This window comes from Meleagris gallopavo, chromosome 1 (assembly GCF_000146605.3).
Source record: "Meleagris gallopavo isolate NT-WF06-2002-E0010 breed Aviagen turkey brand Nicholas breeding stock chromosome 1, Turkey_5.1, whole genome shotgun sequence".
In the NCBI taxonomy this organism is placed as follows: Eukaryota; Metazoa; Chordata; class Aves; order Galliformes; family Phasianidae; genus Meleagris; species Meleagris gallopavo.
This window is the reverse complement of record NC_015011.2, coordinates 8,280,265-8,304,486: the sequence shown is the minus strand read 5'-3', so window position 1 is coordinate 8,304,486 and position 24,222 is coordinate 8,280,265. Positions and strand designations below refer to the sequence as shown.

Genomic DNA, 24,222 nt, shown 5'->3' with positions numbered 1-24,222 from the left:
CGGCTCTGGGGCAGCGCGGCTGCGGGTGTGGAGCGCCTGGAGGGAGTGCGGCTGTGAGACGGAGCGTAGCAACGGGGCGGCCGTGCTCTATCTATCTTATCTCCGTCTGTTCTGTATGCATACATAGAGTTATACTAGAATTAACTAAGTACAGGTAATTCTCTTCTGTAGCAATGACTGTAGTGATTTTAGGTCATTTTTACAGGACGGAAACAAACAAACAAACAAACAAACAAAAAAACCAACAACAATTCCAAGCAGAATACTTGAAGTTTTGAAGAAAGGTTGAAGGAGCTGAACTTGGCGATGGCTCCGAGGAGACCACGCTGCGGCCCTGCAGTGCTTGAAGGGAGATAGCAAGCAGCAGGGGGAGCAACGCTGTACATGGGCAGACAGTGACAGGACAAGGGGAATGGCTTCAAACTAAAGAGGGGAGACTTAGGTTAGGTGATAGGGAATAATTCTTTACTCACAGGTGAGGCATGGCTACCCAGAGACGTGTGGGTGCCCCATCCCTAGAGGTACTCACAGCCAGGCTGGATGGGCACTGGGCAGCCTGAGCTGGTGGGGACACCCAGCCCATGGGGTTGGAGCTGGAGAGCTCTGAGGTCTTTCCCAACATAAGCCATTCTATGAGAACCGTTGTAGGAGTGTTGTCCTCACATTAACAGCTAAGGAGATCACAGAATCACAGGATTGGAAGGGACCTCCAATGAATCTCCAAACCCCCTGCCACATGCAGGGCCACCAACCTCACTATTTAATACTAGACCAGGCTGCCCAGGGCCCCATCCAACCTGGCCTTGAACACCTCCAGGGACAGGGCATCCACAACCTCTCTGGGCAGCCTGTTCCAGCACCTCACCACTCTCTCTGTAAAGAATTTCCCCCTGACATCCAACGTAAATCTTCCCTCCCTCAACTTAAAACCATTTCCCCTTGTCCTGCAGTTATCAACCCTTTCAAAGAGTTGATTCCCCTTCTCTGTGATTTACACCTTGTTAAGGTGTATGTATGTGTAATGTTTTTGTTACATTCTGTAATTTGTTTTTAAATGGCTTTCTCGTTAAGAGTGTTGAGGAAAAACACATTATAAACTTTTCCATATTATTCATCTGTAGCAAGTTCTGCTTGCAATATATCTTATTGGTTTACAGTTTATCTTGCTCCTGCAGAAAGAGGGATTTTGTTTGTTTTTAGCAAGACCCTATCTGCCTGACATCCCAGCAAGGAGCAGGCAAGTGCAGGAAGTATGATTAGTTGGCTATGGAAATAAGACTTTGCACAGCAGTACCTTGCCATTCTTGAGTTGGGTGTACCCATTACTGTAATGCGATTTGAAGTAAAACAAGGTAGCTTTACATACATATACAGGCTAGCAGGGGAATCGTGGGGAGACATGGACCTGTTGGAGCGTCCCCAGAGGAGGGCCACAAAAATGGTGGAACACCTTCCCTGTGAGGACAGGCTGAGAGAGCTGGGGCTGTTCTGCCTGGAGAAGGCACCAGTGAGACTTGAGATACTTTAAGTATTTCTTCAGTATTTAAAGGGGGGATGTAAGAAAGGCAACAAACTCTTTAGTACTCACTGTTGTGATAGTACAATGAAATGCCTTTGAACTTAAGAGGGGAGATTTAGATTGGGTGTATGGAAGAAGTTTTTTACAGTAAGGGCTGTGAAATACTAGAATGGGTTGCCCGGAGAGGTGGTGGATGCCCCATCCCTGGAGACACTCAAGGTCAGGCTGGCACGGGGTGCTGAGCAACCTGATATAGTTAGGTGTCCCTGTTCTTTGCAGGGGAGTTGGACCAGATGGCCTTGAAAGGTCTCTTCCAACTCATGATTCTATGAAATCTTGCTTGAAAATTCCACTAATAACAAAATATAGCAGTCTGATGATAGGAGCTCTTGTAGGATGATAAAGGTGAAAAATATCTTTCCAGCCAGAACCTAGAAGGTTATCTGACTGAATACTTATGTGTTGGTGCTATAAACACATTAAATGTGAGCATGTGCAATATTCTGCTTTCTTTTTGTGTTTAGTTGACCATGCCCTTGCTCGTTTAATAACTGCGTACTCTGAACATGGACACAAAGCAGCCAAAATAAACCCACTGTTTGCTGGGCAAGCTGTTATGAACGTGGTACCTGAAATCCAAGAGTTGACTGAAGTTCTTCAAGGGCCTCTCATTACCACAGGTAAATGCTACCCTATCACAGCAAATTTTTGTCATGGATGATTTATTAGGAGGCTGTGTCCTCTGCAGAGGAGCCAAATATTTAGAGGAGATTCAATCAGTAATGTATTGTTGGATGGAAAATCATTAACCTCAGCCTACTTACATGTTTGTTGTACAGATCATTTTGTAACGAATGGATACCTTCTCACATCTTAGGATACCATGAACATTTTTAGTTGTACTTAAATCTACTGAGGTTATACATTAATTTCTCGTGTTGCTGTAACATTCTATGATGCAGCGTAATTTTTGACATTCTAATGAAGCTGCTGTAGCACTTGATTTTTGTCTCTCACTGTGGCCTTGAATAAATGTGTGTCTCTCAGTGCTATATATCTTATCCATCTACAAAACAAGTGCTTACCAACTTCTGATGCCCATGGGGTTGGAGCTTGTTTCTCTGAGCCACAAAATGAGTACTGTACTAAGTCACGAAAGCATTGACTTGGTGTCATTCACATTAAAGTCTTTCCAAAAGACATTTTGGGTGCCTTGCAAATAAGCATGACACCATTGCATTAATATAACACTGAAGTATGGTTATAAATGGTTTTAAATACAGGTAAGGAAGTCAAGGGTATGAATTCGTACTCTCAAAATATTAGTGTAATTGCAGGATACTGGTTTAGTTCTTTGTGCTTCCACCTATCTCCCCGCAAGTGACTAATAACATTTATTTCTGACCAGGGCTTCTCAACATGGGAAAAGAAGAGGCTTCCGTAGAGGATGTGTTGGCTTACCTTGACCATGTGTACTGTGGGCATATTTCCATAGAAACAAGCCAGCTTCCAACCTTGGAGGAGAGAAAGTGGTTTACTAAAAGATTTGAAGAACTGAAACAAGAAGCATTTATGACTGAAGAGAAAAAGCACTTGTGCAAACTGATGTTGGAGTCACAGGTACCTTCTTCACTGTTACTCAATTTAATTGAATTCTGGAGTCTGTTGTGGACCTTCTAATGCTCTGGTCGTGGTCCACGCAACAAAAGAGTTACTACCCTAAAAGCTTTGACAGCATGTGAAAGGGAGAAGTGCTAGTTTTTTTTCATCAAAGAAGCGTGATACACAAATGCAGGAATCTTTATCGGTGACTATTGCTGAATTTACCCTGCAGCCACTATTGAAACATTTACCAATACCTTCTTAACTTGCATTGATTTGTCTGGAAATTATTTCTAGGAGAATATTTCCAGCTAGATCCAAACTCAAACAGCTTTTAGAACAAATCAGAACCTGTACTGTTTGTGATATATATTTGTATCATGTAAGCTGTCTGGAAATGCAATGACCATACAAACCCATGAGTACTGGATCTTAAAAAGTGAGATTCTCTGTGACTAGAGATCTGACAACTATGTATACTGCATACTAAATGCTACTACTGGGAACACAAGGTTGGGCATGCCTCCATGACACTTTCTGCTGTTTTCTTTTCACTCTCAGCCACATCCTTATCTGTTTTACTAGCTTTGAAGCACACAACGTCACTCAAAGTTTTGAGAGAACAAAACAGAATTGAACTGAGGTTTTAGCCATGTAGCAAAGGAACTTTTGTTCATAGAATGAAGAAGTGAAAGATTTATGGATTTGCAAACTGTGTAATTTATTCAAGTATTTCTATACTGTGAAAAGACTTTCTTTTTTTTTCCCCTTCTTTCCCTGCTTTATCAGGAGAGATGGAAGGGTAGAAGAGCAGAATCTGTGAAGGTGTCCCTGTTTCCAGTTTTCCAAGTGGTAGGAGTGTTAAATGTAATGTGTAACAATGACTAAATGGAAGTATATGGCACATCTTACATTTTTTTTATTGCCTTCTCGGCAATTAAAGGAATTTGCTTCTGAGAAAGGAGGGTGAAATCAGGACCTTAAGAATCACACATTACTCTCAGAATGACCAGAACTGTATTTAAGAATGTGGAATTGAACCAATGTGAAAAAAACCCACTTCTGTGTGTGAGTAGTTTTGTATATGTAATTCGTTAGACTTCAGCGTTTCTCAACTGAAAGTTGCTCATCAATTGGCTTAGATCTTTGGCTATGGCTCAGTCTTCCCTTCTCAATTATAGTCATCTTTTATTTTCAGTTTTCAGTTGCAAGACACTGCAGACACTTCCAGTGCTTCCAAAACTTTGTCATTTAAGAGAGCTGACTAGGAGTTGATGAATGCAGTGAGTGAAGTGGAAGGAGTGAAAGGAAAATGAAGTAAATACAGATTCCTTTATTTTCCTTCTCTCAATAATTATTTTACTTACGTACTAAATATTGTGTCTAATGTAATCAAAGTGAAACACTGTTTCTCTAGCACTTTGCATCTCAGGATAGCTGAGGTTTATGCTGTAAAAGAACATCATTCTTTTAATTTTCACCAAAGAAGGTAAACTGTTAAGGAATTTGTAAATTGCTCTTGTTTATTTCAGTATCCATCTCCTTCCATGTTAGGTAGAGCCATCTTGGTCCTCAATCCTACAGTTTTCTTCCTAAGAGGAAAAAGGCACTGTCTTGTACTTGTCATAGCTTCTGATCTCAGACAGTAGGGATGGAGAATTAGCTGAGATTTTCAAGGGCTGTGTTACATAGGTATAAATATAAATGGTATTTCCATTTTACAAACAGAAGACTCCTGCTCAAAATTGCTTAATACTGAAGTTCCCCTGTTTTTAATAGGAGTTTGATCGCTTCTTAGCCACCAAGTTTGCTACAGTGAAGCGATATGGTGGTGAGGGAGCAGAGAGCATGATGGGCTTCTTCCATGAGTTGTTTAAGATGTGTGCATACAGTGGTGTGACAGATATCATTCTTGGAATGCCTCATCGTGGAAGACTTAATCTTCTCACAGGCTTGCTTCAGCTTCCACCAGAGGTAAGGGATCCACAGTTTAACTGGAAGTTTCTACGTGTCTGCTTGTCTGGTTTATTTGCAATAAATATATAAACTAAATGTTTGTCTTGTGAATGCTGAAGCAGTGGGAAAAAAGTTACCTTTGTGAGAGTGTATTCCTTCATATCAGTACCTCTGCTGGATTTCCCTGGGAGATTGATAAGAGAACTCTATGAAATGGGTTTATATGTTTTTATTTGAGGCATCCTGGCTGTCTCAGGAGTGGGAGAGCATATAGTTCTGGAAACATTTTTCTTTTATTGTGTCAATTAATCAGAAAAGAGATTTAAACAAGTTTGTTTCCATGCAGCTCATGTTCCGTAAGATGCGTGGTTTGAGTGAATTTCCAGAGAATTCAGCAGCCATTGGGGACGTTCTCTCCCACCTGACATCTTCTGTGGATCTTGACTTTGGTTCGCACAGGCCTGTGCATGTCACCTTGCTACCAAACCCCTCACACTTAGAAGCAATCAATCCAGTGGCCGTGGGCAAGACTCGAGGAAGACAGCAGTCTCTGCTTGATGGAGATTACTCCCCAGAGAGCTCTGCACAGCCTGGAGACAAAGTTATTTGCCTGCAGGTATTTTGCTCGCAACTTGTCGCTGCACTTTGTATGACTTCCTAGACCAGCATGTGAACAGAAATGGTGTATATAAAAATACCAAACAAAAATTAATTAATGTGGAATATGAAGAACTGGAATCCTCTTTACAAAGAATGAGAAGGGAAAGGAAAGCATCTAGGTGCCACATATGACAGTACCTGCTTTTAAACGATTATTCCTGTTTCTAGATTTCCAAAGAAATTATTCAGCTTCCTTCCTTGATTTTGATACCTTGCATTGGGGGTTTTTGCTTTAAATCTTTTAAACTACCACTGCTGGTCTTCTTTTAATTAAATAGGTTTTGAGAACGTTAACAACAAGGTTGAAAAATATACAGTAGGACTTAGAATTATGTCATTTTGTCATGGTACTACTGAAATAAGTCATTTTGTGCTGTCTGGAATTGGTTCTTTTTTTTTTTAGTTTCTTTTCTACTTCTTTTCCTAGTGTGTCTGCTCTTGTCTCTTTGTGATAAGGTAGGAATAGGTATGAGTCATGGTTCACCACTATTTAACTTTCAGCAAATAGTGCAGCAAACCCTATGGTGACTGGCTTGCTGTTGTTCAGTGATCAGTGAGTTGGTACCTAACGCTGCAGCTTTGCTATAGTTGTGATACTTGCAGTCACCAAAGCACCAGTGGGTCAATTTAAGATATTATGGATCAGTTCCAAGTAGATCAGGCAGTCATGTACAAATCATGAAAACAGTAGTCTGAAAGGGGTTAAGAACTGAACCTAGCAATAGGTATTGCATAGCCAGTTACTGTTTCCTCAGTGTTGGTGTTCCTCCAGTGTTCTCTCAAATAAGACTTTTCCACCTTCTTCCCTAACGCAGGTTCATGGTGATGGTGCTTTCTCTGGGCAGGGGATTGTTCCTGAAACACTGACCCTCTCCAATCTACCACATTTCAGAGTTGGTGGGAGCATCCATTTGATTGTTAATAACCAGTTGGGCTACACCACTCCTCCAGAGCGAGGAAGATCATCACTGTACTGTAGTGACATTGGTATGTATCAGAAAAAATAAGGAAGGCTTTTTAACACCAGTGGGAACGTTTGCTATTGCAGTGGGATTTTATAGCAAATGCTATAAACACTAGGGAATTATATTAATCTGTATTTCTTTGGATAACAGAATATCAAATCAAATTATTACTGATTATTGCCTCCTACTAGCAAAAATTCAAGTGCTAAATGAATTCACTTACCTATGTACTCTGGGGTAAAGACTAACTACCAAAGGAAAATCCTGTTGTATTTTTTACAGAATATAGTAAAATATTTGCAAGACTTACATGAATTCTTAATAATTTCATTTAATTTCTGCCGTGTCGTTGACAGCTTTTAAAAATGTGTTGTAATGGAGTATGTAATAGGTGTGTTTTCTTTTTTACTTCAACAATTTCACCTTCATTTGTTTGTTATCAGGTGAACTTGTTGAGCATTTAATTAAAAGATGAGACTCATGCCATTTCTAAACTCAAACTTAGAAGGCCTTTGGCTTTGGATTGGTCTGTCTTAATGATAAACAGATGTATTGCAGTTGACCAGACCACAGACATAGCAGTTAGTTCCTTTGTGTAGGCTTCCTAGAATTTAAAATATACTAGTGTATACATATAAGGTTTAATGTCAGGTATTTGTCTTATGACTTCATCAAACCAGGCAAGTAGATTCATTAAACCTGTGTATAGTCATTATCATGACTTCTTTTTTCTCCATTCTTAGTGTTTCTTTCTTCTTACGTAGTTAATGAGGGACGTCTTATCCATTTGGACTTCAGGATTTTGTTAGGGAGGAAATACGATATTGGTCAGTGAACCATCTTTATTTTCCAGTATTTGGGCAGTTAAATAGAAGAAGAGCACTCCATTGCTGAGAATACTTAAGTCCAAATTCACAGAATTCACAAATCGTCATGCAGGAAAATATGTTAAGACATTTGGATTTTGCAGTTTTCTTTTATGAGGGATCTCTTTTTGCCTTAGAAATGACCAGAACAAGCAAAAACCTTTTGTCCTAGTGGACAAAATTGGACATGAGCCAGCAATATGTGCTTGCAGCCTGGAAGGCAAACTAGATGGTCTTTAGGGTCCCTATCAACCTAAACCATTCTATGATTCATAGTGAAGAAAGAAAGAAAATTCAGTTTTTGTTTGACAGAATCAATCAAGTAGTTCTTCCTCATTCCCTGAAGACTTTCTGCTCTCTTCTTGAGAGGTAGAAATTTACTGCTGATAAAGAAGTTGCGTTCAAACTATGACAAATACAACAGCTTGAGCCAATTGCACTTTCTTTCAAGGATGACTCCTACTCCTTACTCTAGTTGTCATCATAAAGAACATCTTTTGTAGATTTGTTAAGTATGCTGAGCACTAGTGCCTATAGTTTTCTGCTGTATGTTTGTGTCCATTTTCCTTGGAGGGGGGTTGAGTGTGACTACCCTTAACTTTGTTTTGAATCCCTGGGCAGGTAAAATTGTTGGATGTGCAGTGATCCATGTCAATGGGGACGATCCTGAAGAAGTTGTCCGTGCCACACGACTGGCAGTTGAGTACCAACGCCAGTTCCGCAGGGATGTGATAGTAGACTTGCTGTGCTACAGACAGTGGGGCCACAATGAACTTGATGAGCCATTCTTCACCAACCCTAGCATGTACAAAATCATCAGGTAAGAGTAACACCACCTGATGGGAGAACCCAAAGTATGCTTTTTATACATCTCATCAGTATTGTCCACTACTTTAACAGAAATCTCTGTATGCTAGAGATCCTTTGTCATACTGTCAAATGTTTAGTTAGACTGTCAGCAGTCCCTGACCACTGATGGTCTGATACCATATTAATAAAGATAACCACTGGTGTCAATTCTTGAATATGCATTTTGATGCCTCTTGGAGAACAGTCTTACATACAGCCCTTGGATTTCAAATTCTTGATTGCTCATAATCAGAAGGCAAAGTTGTCTTCTGTGTGCCAGAGGGAAGGGTAGGTTATGTGAGAGAATGTGCAGGAAGCCTGTACGATGCGTTGTCCTTTTGCTTGTTCCAGTGGATCCTCATCTTTACAAGCATTTTGATAAATTTAGATTCCATCCCCAGATCCCCAGAGTGCTCTATTGGCCAATTAATTCTGGTGTTTTAAGTGGAACTGTATGAAACTGGGTGCCTCAATTCTCAGCTAATCCTGAAATCCCACCATCAATTTGTCTGAAGAACAATGCATGGTGGCACCAAGCCAGTCTGAATGAGAGGATTTCTTGACTTATTTTTACCTGTAGCTGCTAGCAATAGCCACTATATTAAACAAAGGACTGTAAAGCATGAATCCAACAGAATTTTTGTTATTCTGGAAATGTCAGGAAAGAAAACTTGACCCAAATGAGTATTATGCACTAGGTCATCATTTGTGTTTGTTTTTCGTTTCACCTCACAAGAATCAAGGTAGTGTTTCCCTGTTCTGAAATGACACTTTTCAGGCTAAATGTCTATGGGGTTTGATTCCCTCCCCTACAGATCCCGTAAGAGTATCCCAGACACATATGCAGAGCACCTCGTAGCTGCTGGGCTCATGACTGATGTTGAAGTATCTGAGATAAAGACGACCTACTATTCTAAACTAAACGATCATCTTGCCAACATGACTTTGTATAGTCCACCTCCTACCAACCTTCAGGCTCACTGGAAAGGTTTGGTTGAACCTTCTGCTAAAATCACCACTTGGGACACAGGTATGCCCATACCACTCCTGCAGTTTATTGGAGTCAAGTCTGTAGAGGTGCCTGAAGAGCTCCAGATGCACAGCCATCTTCTAAAGACATATGCACAGGTCAGTAGAGCATAAAGATACTTAAATATCTGACCTTTTACAGCAAGGCTGCCAATTAAAGAACAGCGCAGTTTTCTCTAGGAAGAACAGTTTGTTCCCTTTTTCAGGTTGGGATTATGCCATTTTTCTCCTAGGTTTGAAGAAAAATATCTTCTCCCCCATATCTAGCCATATACTTAATTCTTAATTTAGCAGTATTTTGTTGCACTGAAGAAGCAGCCTGTAGAAAATAGTTTGTTCATCCAAAGAATATAAGTCAGTATACTAAATGACTGTCATTTAAACTTTGAGTACATTACAGGAGAATGAATCAGGAAATTTGTAACATATGCAGTTTGTTAAGCTAGTAATGTACATGCTTAGGTATTTTTATATAAATATGTACACAGAAAGTTGCTGTGTTTCATAAGAAGATTTTGTGCAATAACTGGATTGGTTTGGTTTTGTGAACATTTCACTTGGATCAGTGATGACCATGGGCTGATGTCTGGTCAACAGCTATAGAGGCCATGAGTTGAATACTGAAAAAGACTGAAGTCCTCCCAGCCCAAAGCAAGAACAGCACAGCTACAGCTTGGAATGGGAGAATTCTGGAGACTGAAATTCCTTACAACTGGAATCTTTCAGTACTATACCAGAACTTTGTCAAGTATCTTTCTGCTGTCCTCAGGTTTTTAGTATTTTTAGACTAAGATCTAATCTGTCAATGCACTGTTTGTTGACGAGGAAGGGAATACGTGGGCTGTACATGGTTTTGTGTTCAGCAGAGTAGCCTTCTTCAGGATGTGCTGAAATAAGAATGCATGTATTTTAAACCAACCGAAGTTGGCTACAGGAAAAACAGTACGTCTCTCTGTAGATTTTTTTGTTTGTTTTGTTCACTTCAATCTATGCTACAAGGCATACAGATTGGAGAAAGCAAAATAGTAATTTTTTTCCTTAATTGTTTAGTCGAGAGTTCAAAAAATGGAGGAAGGAAAAAAGCTGGACTGGGCAACAGCTGAAACTTTAGCATTTGGTTCCCTGCTGAGCCAAGGTAAGAGGCAACTAGATAGCAAAAAAATTTTATTTGCTTTTGATGCCAGTGAAGTATAACATTAGACATTGGGTGTTCCTAAGTCCAAAGATTGATGTGATGAATACATATGAAAATTTATGTGGGAGTAAGAGAAGGTAAAATATGAATCCTGTATGTTACATTATCTATAGATTGGATAATAAATGTATTTAATGAGTTATTGTTTCTTTACAACCCGTCAAGAAGACAGTGCTTAGTGCTGAGCATGTGAGCAAAGTGAGTGACTTCAACTGGGCCTCCTGTACTCCTTTTGTAGGGTGTTTCATGCTATCATTAATTTCCCTTCTTCTCAAGTCTAAATTTGTATCTCTGTTTATGTGTGATACAGGATGCCTGTATTTTACAGTTTGCTTTAGCAAACTGAAACACTCCAAAATAATTTTTGATTGGAAGGAGGAGAAATGAGATGTGAGCATCTCTGCAATTTGGAGGGGAAATTCAAGAAAGGACTTAACAAGAAAAGTGACATTTTGGAAGTGGGGACTTATTTTTCTGTGTATTTTCTTGTATGATTTACTAAACCAGTGTTTTGCTTATTGCTTGGAAAGGGTTTAACGTCAGACTAAGTGGACAAGATGTTGGCAGAGGAACCTTTAGCCAGCGACATGCGATGTTGGTTTGCCAAGAGACAGATGACACCTACATTCCTCTGAATCACATGTCACCAGACCAGAAGGGTTTCTTAGAGGTAGGTTCTGTGATACACGAGACAAAATTCTTCAAGTTGTGCTGAAGGAGAGCATATTTTAAAGCTGATGAGGTGTATGTATGTAGCCTGACAATCCCCAGATATGGAGGCCTGAAATCTACCTGGATTAAGGAGAGACTAGCAAAAGGCAGATTACTGGTTTAAGTTGACCTGTAGGAAGTTTATAATTCTAATGCATGGTTATTTACCCTCCTTAACAAGGAATTCTGCTTTTCCTTAAGAGATCAACTATTCTTTTTCTTCCCTCAGTATATTCATTCAAAAGCAAAAAAGGTGTGACCATGAGTTGTTTTCTGGAGTGCATGTCCTCAGAATGCCTAGCACTAATGTGCCTGCTTCCAAAAGTTCTTAACCTTAGGTTGTTATAGAATCGTAGAATGGCTTAGGTTGGAAGGGATCTTAAAGATCTTTGAGCTCCAACTCCATCTTTCTCACCTGTCCCTCCCAACAATTTCCTTTCTGTTAGGTGAGTAACAGTCCCTTGTCTGAGGAAGCTGTACTTGGTTTTGAATATGGAATGAGTATTGAGAGTCCTAAGTTACTGCCAATTTGGGAAGCTCAATTTGGAGACTTCTTTAATGGAGCCCAGATAATATTTGACACTTTCATCTCTGGAGGTGAGTGTACTAGAAGCTAATATATTTACAATGAATTGTTTGTATTATTAGAAAATCTTCAGCTTTGCCCATAAAAGGGCAATGTGTTGAGAAAAGAATTCTGTTTTCTCAAGAAGCCTTGTGTGCTTGCCTATGAGATCCCAACTTCTATGCAGTTTTTCTCTGATGGCATTCCATCTAAAATGAAAGGCCCTATCGTTGGCAGGAGATGGTCATTCTAAATGGACAGTTGGTGTTAACAACCTTTCTTCCCTTTTCTCCCTCTTTATTTTACTGTGTGTGCAGGTATATTTGGTAGTTTGTTAGGATGTACCTTTCCTTCATGAGGTATCTCTTAAAATTCTTGGAGCAAGACAAGATAAACAAACAAGAAAAAAAAACAACAAAAAATGGTTTGCAAATAACATCTCAGTTTGACTAACACATTTTCTGAATACTCAGAGCAAAAAGACTTTTCACAGGTGGAACATGGTGAGGAAATGCTAAGATTGATTTCTAGAGTGGAATTCCTTGTGTGAGGGGTTCACAGTATTGGTATCTAGCCTCGGTTAGGCTTCTGTGTTCAGTTCTTTCAGATGGGAGTTGTTAGAGGCTTTGTATATCCCACTCATCCTCAACGTGTATTTAAGGTCAGGATTAATTGCTTTCTGGATTTGACTATAATCTCTTAGCCTGGGAAGCTATCCTCTTGCAAGCATTGCTGTATTAGCTAGAGCTGGCTGGCAGGATGCTGCCTGCTTCATACTTGTACAGGACTCAATGATAAGGTGTACAGAAAATATGCAGTGAATTATGCTTAGAGGTCTTATTGAAGAGTGAGCAGTGCCAATGCTTGTTAATGAGAAAGACAGTGCTGTTAAGAGAATTTTTGCATAATTTGGTGATGTTTCTGACAGAGTATTGAAAGTTTCACTGTTTGATGTGATGCCATAAGTTCTCTGAAAGCCCAAAGTTATATGTGTATTTCAGAAACTTCAGATCATGTTATGTGCCATTTTATAGTTGTGAATCTCACCACGAAATACAGCTACATGTTTCAGGGCTGTACTTACCAATGTGGAAACTTAACTATGTTCTGTTTTCCTGAGTAGTTCATGCAAAGTGCTAAGTCTTGTAGGGCTTTATGTTCTGTTGAATTTTTTTTTTTTTTTTCCTTCATTCTCATTCTATGCTTTTAGGTGAGGCCAAATGGCTTCTGCAGAGTGGGATAGTAATTCTTCTTCCCCATGGCTATGATGGTGCAGGTCCTGAGCACTCATCCTGCCGGATGGAACGTTTCCTGCAGGTACCCTGCTTCACCTCTCAGATTCACATGTTCCCCACCCAGTCCTGGGCTGTTCTGTTCAGTTGCAAAATGCCAAATTCACGACGAATCTGCTAGTGATAGCAGAAGCTGGAGACAGGTTCATACAGCAGGAACGGGCTGGTCTGAAAGTGGAGAAGTAAAGAGAACTGTGATGAGGAGGTGCAGATCTGGAAGTGGCGAGGAAGCAGTTTTGGTTTAATTGTTACAACAGCTCCAGTGCAAGACTCTGACTGAACTTCATAATAAATGTTTGTTGTTCCCATTAGGTCTCCCTCATCTGCCCAAGTGAGTGTGGGGTAATGCAAATGTTTGCAGTGTAAAATTTCATAGTGTTTGTGAAAGCCTCCTGCCTTCTGCTCATGTGCTTCAGTACTGCCTGCTGTCTCCTTCCTGTTTGTCACCCTCCAGCAATGTCACTGTACCACAGAATGAGTCCAGTAGCAAGACAGAATTGCTGTATTGCAAATAGCAGGCCCCTAATGGAACTTCTTAGTAAAGCATTTTGGGGTTGGCATTGGAAACAGGCAGCCACCCTCTTCTGCAAGCCACTCACAGATGTTCCTAGTATGCATAGAGCAGAATGCTGGGCATGTAAGTAACACTAAGGAAATTGGTGGCACAAAGAAAAGATGTCCACTATAGTGTCATTGTGATTGTAGTAAGTAAATGAAAGCCTTTTTTGGCTGAGTAATGATTTAGGGAAAATTTGCAGCATGCTTAGTGGTGCTTCGTTCTGGTCGAATGGTCGTGACATTCAACTGTTAGAAGAACTGCCATGCCTTGGTTACAGAGTGGTTAAAGAAGGCAGTTCAGATGTAATGGTACTGTGTAAATGCTAAAGCCTTTTCTTCTCTGAAATTGCTCTTCCCTAGCAATCAGTGTTTTAATTGGGATATTTGCTCTTCTATTCTTATACTAGTGTGAAGTGCCTTATGTGCCTAGGCACTTGCACATTTGTATCACTGCTTCCTTCTTGACAAAATACTGCTGTGTTCCCCTTAGATGTGTGACAGCTCAGAAGAAGGAGTTGATGGGGACCGAGTGAACATGTCAATTGTGCATCCCACCACCCCAGCACAGTATTTCCATTTACTCCGGAGGCAAATGGTCCGAAACTTTAGGAAACCTCTCATTGTTGCTTCTCCAAAAGTGTTACTCAGGCTCCCTGTAAGCTGGAAAACTTTATCTTCCTTTTCTTTTTTTTCCTCCTCTTCTGTGTTCTTCTAACCTTTCTCTTTGTTTTCCTCTGTGTTCTCTGCTCATTTTAGTGTCAAATCAATGGGGTTTTGCCTGTTTGAGGTCTGATAGGTTGAGGGTTAAAGGTGGATGCATGTGAGCCCAAAGAAGGCTTGATTCTTGGTCCAATAGAGTTCTTTAGAATGTTACCATTCTATCTGTCTTCTCTGGGAGTGGAAGTGAGAGAAAGAGGGAAAACTGCATCTTTAATATTTAACAAAACCCTGTCTCTGAATCATCTCCCCAGTTTTGACTGAGATAAAAGGCAGCCAGATTTGGTAACATTCAACTCTTCCCCATTTAGGCTGCTGTATCAAGTTTTGAAGAAATGGCTCCGAGAACAACATTCAAACCTGTCATCGGTGACTCCTCAGTAGATCCTAAAAGGTAGCTCTACTTTCTTACAAGAAAAGCTCAGAAAGGAAGTCCTGTCCCTTTCTGCTACCAACCAGCTCAGGTTTGAGGTGATAAAGAAGTAGTTGTTGGGGTAGGAGAAATACCTGCTTGATGGGTGACTTAGGATTTTACTTGTTTCTCTCCTTTTCCTCTGCTTCCTTGTTGGTAGTAAAGCTAACTGCCTGCATAATAGTCCTTGCCTCCAAAGGGAGTCTGTTATCCTACTTGCTAATCTGATGGATTAGTGAATCATGCCCATTGGTTAACTTCATTGGAAGCAGCTGTTATGTGAAGAGATGCAGAATTTTTGTTCTGCTGTTGGGATGCTTGAGCTGATGAAATGAAATTAGGGCAATAACAAGTCTTCATGTGTGTATTGTCTTCTTCCCTTTAGATACTATTTTAGAGAATCCTGTTCACAAAAAGCAGTTCTAGCCTTTAAATTTTTCTCTCCTTCTTACTTAGTCCCTGTCCTAGTAGTATTCAAGTCTGTCAGCATGTCAGATGTTTGCATTCTGGTCCACAATCACAAAGTTAGCTGTATCATAGCATCTTGGTTTTGTAAGTGGAATGGGAGGCACGAAGTGTAGGATTTCTCTTACTGCCTTTGTCTAGCAAGCTTAGGCAAATAAGACCTCTCTGACTGCTGGAAACTACTGCATATCTCCTAAAGGTGGTTCCTCTTAGGTCTGGAAGAGAATTGTCCTCTGGGGTTCATTCTCTACAGAGAGAGAACAGATAGCTAGCTTTGATTAAGTTTTTAATTTTAAGGCAAAACTAAAGCTGAAGAAACGGGACTTTTGGGCTCTGGCCTGTTGTGCCCAGGCATTTGTCAGCTGTTGAATGACAGTGGGAGTTAAGGGAAAGCAAAGGAGAAAATATGGTTTAGGGTAGTAACTTAGTTCAGTTAAATTGTCTTTAAAGTTTGGCTGGTTGTTTTTGTTAAAGGTGTGAAACTGTTCTGCATAAAGTTTCTGTAAATCACTAAACTTGGAAACACTCTTATTTTTCTTTAGTGTCACCCATGTGGTGTTCTGTTCTGGTAAGCATTACTATGCTCTGGTGAAGCAAAGAGAGACACTAGGAGAAAAACAACACAACACAGCTATTTTAAGACTTGAAGAACTGTGTCCTTTCCCACTGGAAGCTCTGCAGCAAGAGCTGAGCAAATACAGTCGTGCCAAAGGTATGCAAATTTTTACCTTTTTGTTTCTGGATTCTTTGAAATCTGTTGCTTGCATTCTAGGGTGAAGAGCTGAAGCGGTGTTTTCTTCTTTGTTCTCCCCCTATACATCCCTATACGTTTAGCATTTCTAGAGTGGGATGATAAAAAAATGTTTACCACTTGTGCTAAAAGAGTTGTTCTCTCTGCTGTTGTTAGCTTCTGTAAATCACTGCTAAAAAACAGTGTGAGTATAGTGTAATGGTGAACATACTTTTGGTTTGACTGCAGCAAGGTGTGATCTGCAGTGAGTTCAGTCTGTCAAGATACCATTTCAAAGACAGTGCCAAGACAAAAAAAAAAAAAAAAAAGCAGAGGTGCTACAACAGAAAAAAAGTTTCTTGAGCTGCTGAAAAGTGCTTTTGTAATGTACCCTTATCCTTTCTTTAGTCTTCAGCTGGAGTCAGGAAGAGCCACAGAATATGGGTCCTTGGTCTTTTGTGTCACCACGGTTTGAAAAGCAGCTGGGAGTTAAGGTAAGATGCTCTGGGCTACAAAGTGGAGTTTGAAGCTATTGACTGCAAAATTCTGTGATGCTTAGACATAAAATTAGTCCTAATGTCTGAACTGCATGTTCTAATTTCTTAGCTTTTTATAGAGCCCTTTACTAGCAATGAGCAAGCCTGGAGCTTTCTTTTACCAGATGTTTAGTCTAAACATTCAGGACAATGAAAGATTGCAGGTAGAAAACAACATATTTAAGGTGCCACAGTGAATAGGAAGAGAATCTGAAGCTGCTGTTTGCTGTGGCAGATCATGCACTATGATGTTCTTGGAACTGAAGTCTTGAGGAAATGGAGGATGACTTCCTGTAGTATTTCCAACTGGAACTGCATAGTTAGGGATCACTATGGAATCAGAGAACCAGAATCAGGATGTGGTTCTATATTTGTGCTTCATTAATCACTTCCTCCTGGCTCTCATTTCAGCTCCGTCTTGTGAGTAGACCTCCTTTACCAGCCCCAGCAGTTGGCATTGGAACCCTGCACCACCAACAGCAGGAAGACATTCTTACCAACACATTTATCTAAATTTTCAATGGACAGACTACTCCTGCAGTTAGTCATGTTGGTTGCCTTCTTCCTGTGAAGCACAAAAGCCAGATCCTTAGGACTCAATTCTTCAAAGCAGGGAAAAAGAATGGAACAAGTTCTGTAATGGTAAAGCAATTTTTTAATGTAGGGGCATACCTAAGGGTGAGAGCTGATGTCTGTTACTCTCAGTGGTTCTTGTTCCTTTTTACTATTTTCTACACAAGATTTTTTAAAAGTTTAAAAAACAAAAATGCAGTCTGGGGGGCAGGTCAGTGAGATGGGTTAAAAATACCTTGTATCAGGTTGTTTGTCCGCACTGCGCCCAGTTCCCTGGTAATGGTGCATGTGTGGAAATGGTTTCTTGTTTCCACAGAGGTGTTAGTGCTCTTTGGTTGAATAAATGCTTCCTGTGCCTGAGAATGAGCCATTTCTATAGCAGAGTATTGTGGATTTTCTCTTTCCTTTTCTTACAGACCTGAAATTAAATCTGATGCAACTGTTATTTGAGAGGGAGAGTCATTAAAGCCATATTCCTGTGGGGACCTTGCAGGATGACCCCTTTGGGCGCTGCTGTTTCTCTAATGGAGAATCAGTGCTATCACATCAAGCTTGCAGAGTGGGAGGCGTGGTGTACGAACCTCACTGCCTTACTTTAGAGCCATGTTTTGTAGAGGCCAAACCAGTTTCTAGAGGCTACCTTATAAAGTAATCCCGTCTCCTACCCAGGAAATTCTTCTCAGGGCTCCTCATCAGGTTATTTGTTGTTTCTGAGGGCTTGCTTCTGTGATCCCTAGTTCTCACATGGAATCTTACGCTGTAAGAAGGCTGAAGTTGTGACCAAGAGCAACAGAAAGTCCAAAACTGTGGCACGTAAAACAGAAAAGTGGAATAAGACAGGCTGTAAAGAGTTCAAGGGACACATGATGAAAGCTGTAATAGTGAAGCCCCTTTCAAATACACTGGAAGCTTCAAGGGTGAGGGATGAATTAGAAACTCAAAGGGGCTCAATTTAAAAAAATACTTCTGTATCAAAACAACAACAATCTCATGACTTGTTTTGGTTTTGTTTTCTCTTTGTGTGAGTTCCCATTTGGAGGCCCGTTGGGAGATTCGTGAGCAAAAAGCTTTTATTTGCAGTGGAAAAAAAAAGTGACTAAAACAGACTATAGAAGAAATAAGTGAAATAAATTGAAGTAAATGACAGAACAGGAGGATAATCATCCAAATTTTCTGAAAGAACTCAAACAGATAGAGGTGTTCAAGCCACATGAAGTTCCCAAAATGCAGACAGCAGACAAAAGCTTTCTGTGGCACATCTCAAAAATCTTATGAGAAAATGGATGTGTTTGCAAATTGATGTATGTTTATTTTAAAATAATATAGTTTACTACCTTCTAATATATTTATTTATTAGCGAAGAAAAAAGTGAGTGAGAAATTAAAGTAGAGGACTAGACTATGGTCAGATACTAGAATTGTGGTCTCCTACTTGTGAATTTGAAGCCTTTCTTATGAAGGAATAAAGTAACCTTTAAAGGATACTTTATTCCTTCACTTGGAGTAATGTAGACCTTGGAAGTGTATACAATTTAACAGTATTGTTTGAGTCATCTTTCAATTAAATGGTCAAGGTTATTTCTGCATGAAAGGAAAACCTTTACAAATGGAAAAACTAATTCTAACTCAAAATCAGAATTGATTAGAGTTAGAAAAGTCAGAGAAGAAACCTGAACATTACAGGCTGCAGTAAGCACAAGAGTGACTCGTGCTTCTACAGTGTCAATTTGAAGGTTTCTAGAAATTTTCTCATTGTGCAAAGATCAAGATGTCCAGCCTTTCTTTATGTTCTTGTTTTTTGTTTTTTTTTCCCTCTAGGGGGTTTCAAATGTTTTATTTTTTTTACCAAAAACAAACAAACAAACCAAAGCTATCAGAGTTTACAGTATTCTTCATACAATGATAAATAATAACCTTCACAAAACAGAAAGGCAGAACTCATCATCAGGTTTGATGGGGCTTTGGGCAGCATGGTCTAATGGAAGGCATCTCTACCCAGGGCAAGTGGTTTAGAACGAGATGGTCTGTAAAGTTCCTTCCACCTCAACCCGTTCTTTGATGTAGGATTGTGGCCTGTTGGCTTTGGAGAACCTCTGATCCAGTAACACGGCAAGGTGAGCAGAAGAGGAGGAGAGACAGCAACACTGAATAGAGATTAGCTGAGCTCTCATATGCAAGGAGTGACCACAAGACTTCCCCTTGTTCTCACTGATTTTTCTGAAACCCCGCTTCTCCCTCCAACGAGAGTAATTCTCCTTTCTCACACAGATGTGGGGACCCAGTGTCTAGTTAGAAGGCTAGTGCAGGTGTCAGCTAGAGCTCCACAAAGGATTTGTAGGATCTTCCTTAAGACTCTGTTCTAATACCGTTCTTTTCCTTCTGTTTGTGTGACTTTTTCAACGTAATGCATTTTGAAGAAATGCTAAAACAGCCCTTTACCTGCTTGTTTCCAAACTGTCCTCCGCTCCCAGTGAGTGAGACATGTCTGTAGCCAAATACTCTGCACTTCATCAGTCAGAGTGCAGCTCCTGGCGGTCCCCGAGGGGAGGTTTCAGCATAGGTGTCATCTGGGGAAATAAATCTGTTTTTTTTGGATAGCAACAGATAAAAGACCATAACATTGAACTTAATCAGGAGAATAATGAAGACAGATGGCAAAAGGAGGTGAAAGCTGCCTGGACCAGTCCCCTTCCTCCTGTCCTGAGGCAGCTCGCCCATCACCAAAAGGTTTTTCCCATTTCCAAACTTGTTGGCAGTGTGAAATGAGCACCTTCCCTACTTATTTGGGAGTGTGCTTGAATAAACCAAACCCACCGTGCACAAAAGACTTTTAGGAAGAAGCAAGTGGGATTTAACCAAGTACAGCACTCCTACATGGAAAACAGTGTTACATCAGGAGGGGTAGACTGCAGGCACAGTTTGCATTTGCCTGGTGGAACAGCTCCCAAAAGCTGCTCTGAGGGACTATTTGGTATCCTACCCTAACTAACTTGCACATTAATGAACTCTATATGACCCATAAACAACCTCTGTAGTCTCTGCATTGTTGTCTGTTTCACGTAACTTCTTCAGCACATCCATCGTGACATGAAGTCATGTTTCTTCCACTTTATTCTGGCAAACTGCACAACTTTTTTTTTACATTCTGGTTTAAAATTCTGCTCAGAGATTTCCAGGGATTTCTTACTATGGTTCCTGAGCAGTATACTTTTTCATGTAGAAATCACTTTTGTATTGTATCTGGAGCTCTGCCTGTCCTTTACTCCTTACTGTTTTTATTCTTGAATATCATCTGCTAGTAGCTGTACTTTCACAGGGTTATGGTTGCATTTTGTCTACGTATGGGAAAATACTTGGGGTATATACTTTGGTTTCTCAGAGACCTTGCCCAAAAGGGCAGTTGTTGTGCTTGGTACTTTTTGTGTAATTTACTTCTCAATACTTTGCTCACAAAGAACTTCAGTAACAGTAAACAGAATAAAATGAGGCAGAAAAGCAACACTGCTTTGGCTGCAGCTGTAGCTAGGAAAGTTAGATGGCACAATCATCAGCTTTGACTCCAAACTGACAATAACATTAAAAAAAAAAAAAAAAAGACATTTTCTCACTATGACAATACACAAGGGCAGAATAGACCCAACATTTTGCACGTTGCCTGAACCTGACCCCGTTATACACCACATACACAGAGGCAATGCAGGTTTATCTAACCAAGTAAAGGATGCCTGAGTGTTCAGAGCCTGTTTTACTCTCCCTTTGGGAGCACTGTTACTGTAGTGCTGCTTGGCTAAATGCCCCCAGCCCAGCATTGCTGGGCTGGAGTAGGGAAGGAACAGCTTTGGCTCCACTCTCTTAGGTATTGCTGATATAGAATTATCTGCAGAATACTGCTGTTCTGTGATGGCTAACAGCTACCAGGAGCAACAAAAGCCTGTGCTGAGTTAGACATTAACACAGTTCCCCTACTGATTTTGGATATACGCAGGGCTGTTTTCTCCTGTGTGCTATGCTCAGCTCTGCATGCAGACTTGGCTCGCCTTGGACAAGTGCTAGTTTGCTTTTGCAATTCTGAGACTAGCTGCCTTTAGGGGGCCCTTGTTCAGACTGGTACCTGCCCCTCCAAAATGCTGGGCAGTGAAGGAAACTCTTGCATTTACATCTGATAGATCACTTTTACAACTTCTGCAGTGATAATATTGGTCAACTTATCTTGCAGTGTCTTAGCTGGGAACGTGTCCTATAGCAGTAAATCTGCACACTGTACTAAAAAAAAATATTGTGAGTGAATAATTGAAAAAGAATGGGTTTGGAAAGGGAAAAAAAGGGGAAAGGAAGGCAAAGGAGAAACCTGCATTACCAGTAGCTCCTGTAAAGCAGTCAGAGGAAAATGATATACTCAATTTAAAATAATTGCAGAAAAGAGGGGCAGAAATCTTGAAAGCTTCAGATGAGGGTGCTGCTTGACAATGGGAACAGGTTCCCTGTGCAGGACATGCAATTCAGGGAAGTGCTGGATAAAATGGTATACAAGTTGGGTGGATGGTAACAGAGTAGGGCCCAGTCCTTGGACAATTTGTGGGTTATTAAAAAGAGCAGAAATGAAGCTCTGTGTGTTGTTAGTAAAAAAGCTAATTAGAAAGAGAGGAAGTGTTACAGCACTTGTGCATTGCGGCACATGGAATGAAATGCAGAGGTAATGACTGAGAAGTTAAGGACGTGTTCAGGATTTTTAGCTGGAAGTGCAAGACTGGAAGGTAAAATAAAGACATCAAGAGAAAGAGATGTTAGATTGAGCAGCTCACTGAAGGCAGCAGTGACTCGGTTAAAGAAAGAAAAATATTTTAGAACAAATATTTTAGTAATAGTGATGTTCTTTTATGAGTTAAACAAGACTAGTCTTAATTTTGAAGCCTTAAAGTTTTGAATGCCATAGTGATATTAATTTGGAATGAGCAAAGAAAACTATTTTTTAAAAAAACTTCAATCATTGGTAACCCACTCACAGATGATGCTGTAATATTGCCTCAATGGTGCACCTGTGTTAGGATAGATTGAAGGAACCTCTTGGCTCTTTTATCAGCCTTCAGACAAAATGGACCAGTAACTTGCATGTGTGCAGGTTTGCTAAGAGCAAGCCAGTCAGATGGAACTGATAAGTACAGCTAAAAATCTGGACCCATGTTAATTGCAAGAAACCTACTGAAGCTCACTCATGAGTCTGGGCAACTCATTCCAGTACCTCTCTACCTCATTTGTAAAAAATGTCTTCCTTTTATCCAATCTAAATCTTCCCTTTTATAGTTTGAATCAATTTCCCCTTATCCTATCACAACAGATCGTGCTGAAGAGTCTGTCCTTTCTTATAGTCCCCATTTTTATACTGAAAGGCTTCTATCAAGTCTCCCCAGAGCCTTCTCTTTTCCAGGCTGAACATCACTACATCTCTGTCTGTTTTTGTAGGACCAATTCTGTGGCCATCTGCTCTAACAGGTCCATGTTTCTCCTGTACTGAGGACTCCACATTTGGATGCAGTAGTCCAGGTGAGGTCTCACGAGCTCAGGGTAGAGGGGCAGGATCACCTCCCTCATCCTGCTGAGCCACACTTCTTTTGATGCAGCCCAGGATACAGTTGGCTTTCTGGGCTGCAAGGGCACATTGCTGGCTTATGTCCAGCTTCCCATCCAACAGTACCCCAAGTTATTTTCGGCAGGGTTGTGCTCCATCCTTACATCCCCCAGCTCATACTGACAGTGAGGGTTGCTGTGATCCAGGTGCAAGACGTTGGACTTGGATTTGTTGAATCTTATGAGGTTCACCTGGTCCCACTTCTCAAGCCTATCTAGGCCTCTCTGAATGCTATCCCATCACTCAGGCATGTCATTCACAAACTTGCTGAGAGTGCCTTTGGTCCCACTGTTGATGTCACTGATGAGGACACTGAACAGCATCGGTTCCAGTACTGATCCCTATGGCACGCCACTCTTACTGATGAAGCATCTCGAGGTGAAATGTAAGGCCAATTACTGATGGGCATGACAGGAGATTGTTGTCTGTACTCAGCACTGGTGAAGGTGCACCTCACTACTATGCTCAATTTTAGGTGCCTCACTGTGTGAAAGACACTGAGACACCAGAGTATGTCCAGAGAAGGGCAATGAAGCTGTGAGGGGTCAGGAGCCCAAATCTTCAGGGGAGTGACAGAGGAAACGGGGATTGTTCGGTGTGGAGGAGGCTCAGAGAAGATCTTATTGCTCTCTATAACTGCCTGAAAGGAGGTTGTGGTGAGGTGGGGGCCTGCCTTTGCTCCTAGGTAACAGCGATAGGATGGAAGGCAATTGCCTCAAGTTGTGCCAGGGGAGGTTCAGGTTGGATATTAGGAACAATTTCTTCTCAGGAAGAGTGGTGAGGCATTGGCACAGGCTGCCCATGGGTGTGGTGGAGTCACTGTCCTTGAAGATGCTCAAGAAAAGGATGGATGTGGCAATGAGGGACGTGGGTTAGGGGGGACATTGGTGGTGGGTGGATGGTTGGACTCAGTGTTCTTGCAGGTTTCTTCCAGCCTTTCTGATTCTAGGATTCTGTGACTCTGTGATTCATGGGCACGGTGGGGGTGGGTTGGGGTTGGACTAGATGATCTTGGAATTCTTTCAAACTATTCGTGCTTCTGTCATTTATCCGAATACCTGTTGGAAACTACAGGTGAGCGTAACTGCCCCGGGGTAACTCGGTAGTACTTGTGAAATTACGACTATACAAACTGGATGAAAAAAAGCTTTATTTAAGCGATTTCAGCTAAGGGAAGCTATTGAATAAAACCGTTCAGAGCTATTGTGGCAACGCGTTGGCATAATGGAATTCTCGCGGACTTCCACCCAGCTCAGGGAACGGCGGCACAGCAGGAGGCAGCGGGCAGAGGCGGCCGCAGGGACGCCTGCGCGGGCTTCTGCGCGCCGTGTCACGTGACGGCGGCGGAGGGAACGCGGTGGGGGAGGGGAGCGGCGCTGACAGCGGTGAGGCAGCGG

The 24,222-nt window shown here is 41.0% G+C and overlaps 2 protein-coding genes across 4 annotated transcripts in view; both read left to right on the top strand.

Moving 5' to 3' along the window:
* The first annotated feature begins 1,961 nt into the window (after window positions 1-1,961).
* On the top strand, window positions 1,962-17,646 carry DHTKD1 (dehydrogenase E1 and transketolase domain containing 1). Of its 2 annotated transcripts, XM_019618516.2 has the most exons (17): window positions 2,029-2,199; window positions 2,928-3,139; window positions 3,911-3,973; window positions 4,901-5,095; window positions 5,424-5,693; window positions 6,553-6,724; window positions 8,190-8,388; window positions 9,233-9,545; window positions 10,497-10,581; window positions 11,172-11,311; window positions 11,799-11,949; window positions 13,128-13,234; window positions 14,258-14,422; window positions 14,796-14,878; window positions 15,904-16,073; window positions 16,500-16,585; window positions 17,039-17,646. In XM_019618516.2, exons 1-17 carry the CDS (start codon window positions 2,136-2,138, stop codon window positions 17,138-17,140), a joined length of 2,577 nt encoding a protein of 858 aa, XP_019474061.1. In that variant the 5' UTR covers window positions 2,029-2,135; the 3' UTR covers window positions 17,141-17,646. The 2 variants fall into 2 exon arrangements, with proteins under 2 accessions (XP_019474076.1, XP_019474061.1); XM_019618531.2 differs by lacking the exon at window positions 3,911-3,973 and having other exon boundaries at window positions 1,962-2,199.
* A 5,413-nt stretch (window positions 17,647-23,059) lies between these two features.
* Window positions 23,060-24,222, top strand: part of SEC61A2 (SEC61 translocon alpha 2 subunit) — a 16,799-nt gene continuing 15,636 nt past the window's right edge. For both annotated transcript variants that reach the window (XM_019618611.2, XM_019618585.2), the window contains exon 1: window positions 23,060-23,210. In XM_019618611.2, the coding sequence (XP_019474156.1) occupies window positions 23,075-23,210 (136 nt within the window). In that variant the 5' untranslated portion in view covers window positions 23,060-23,074. The remainder of the gene's footprint in view (window positions 23,211-24,222) is intronic.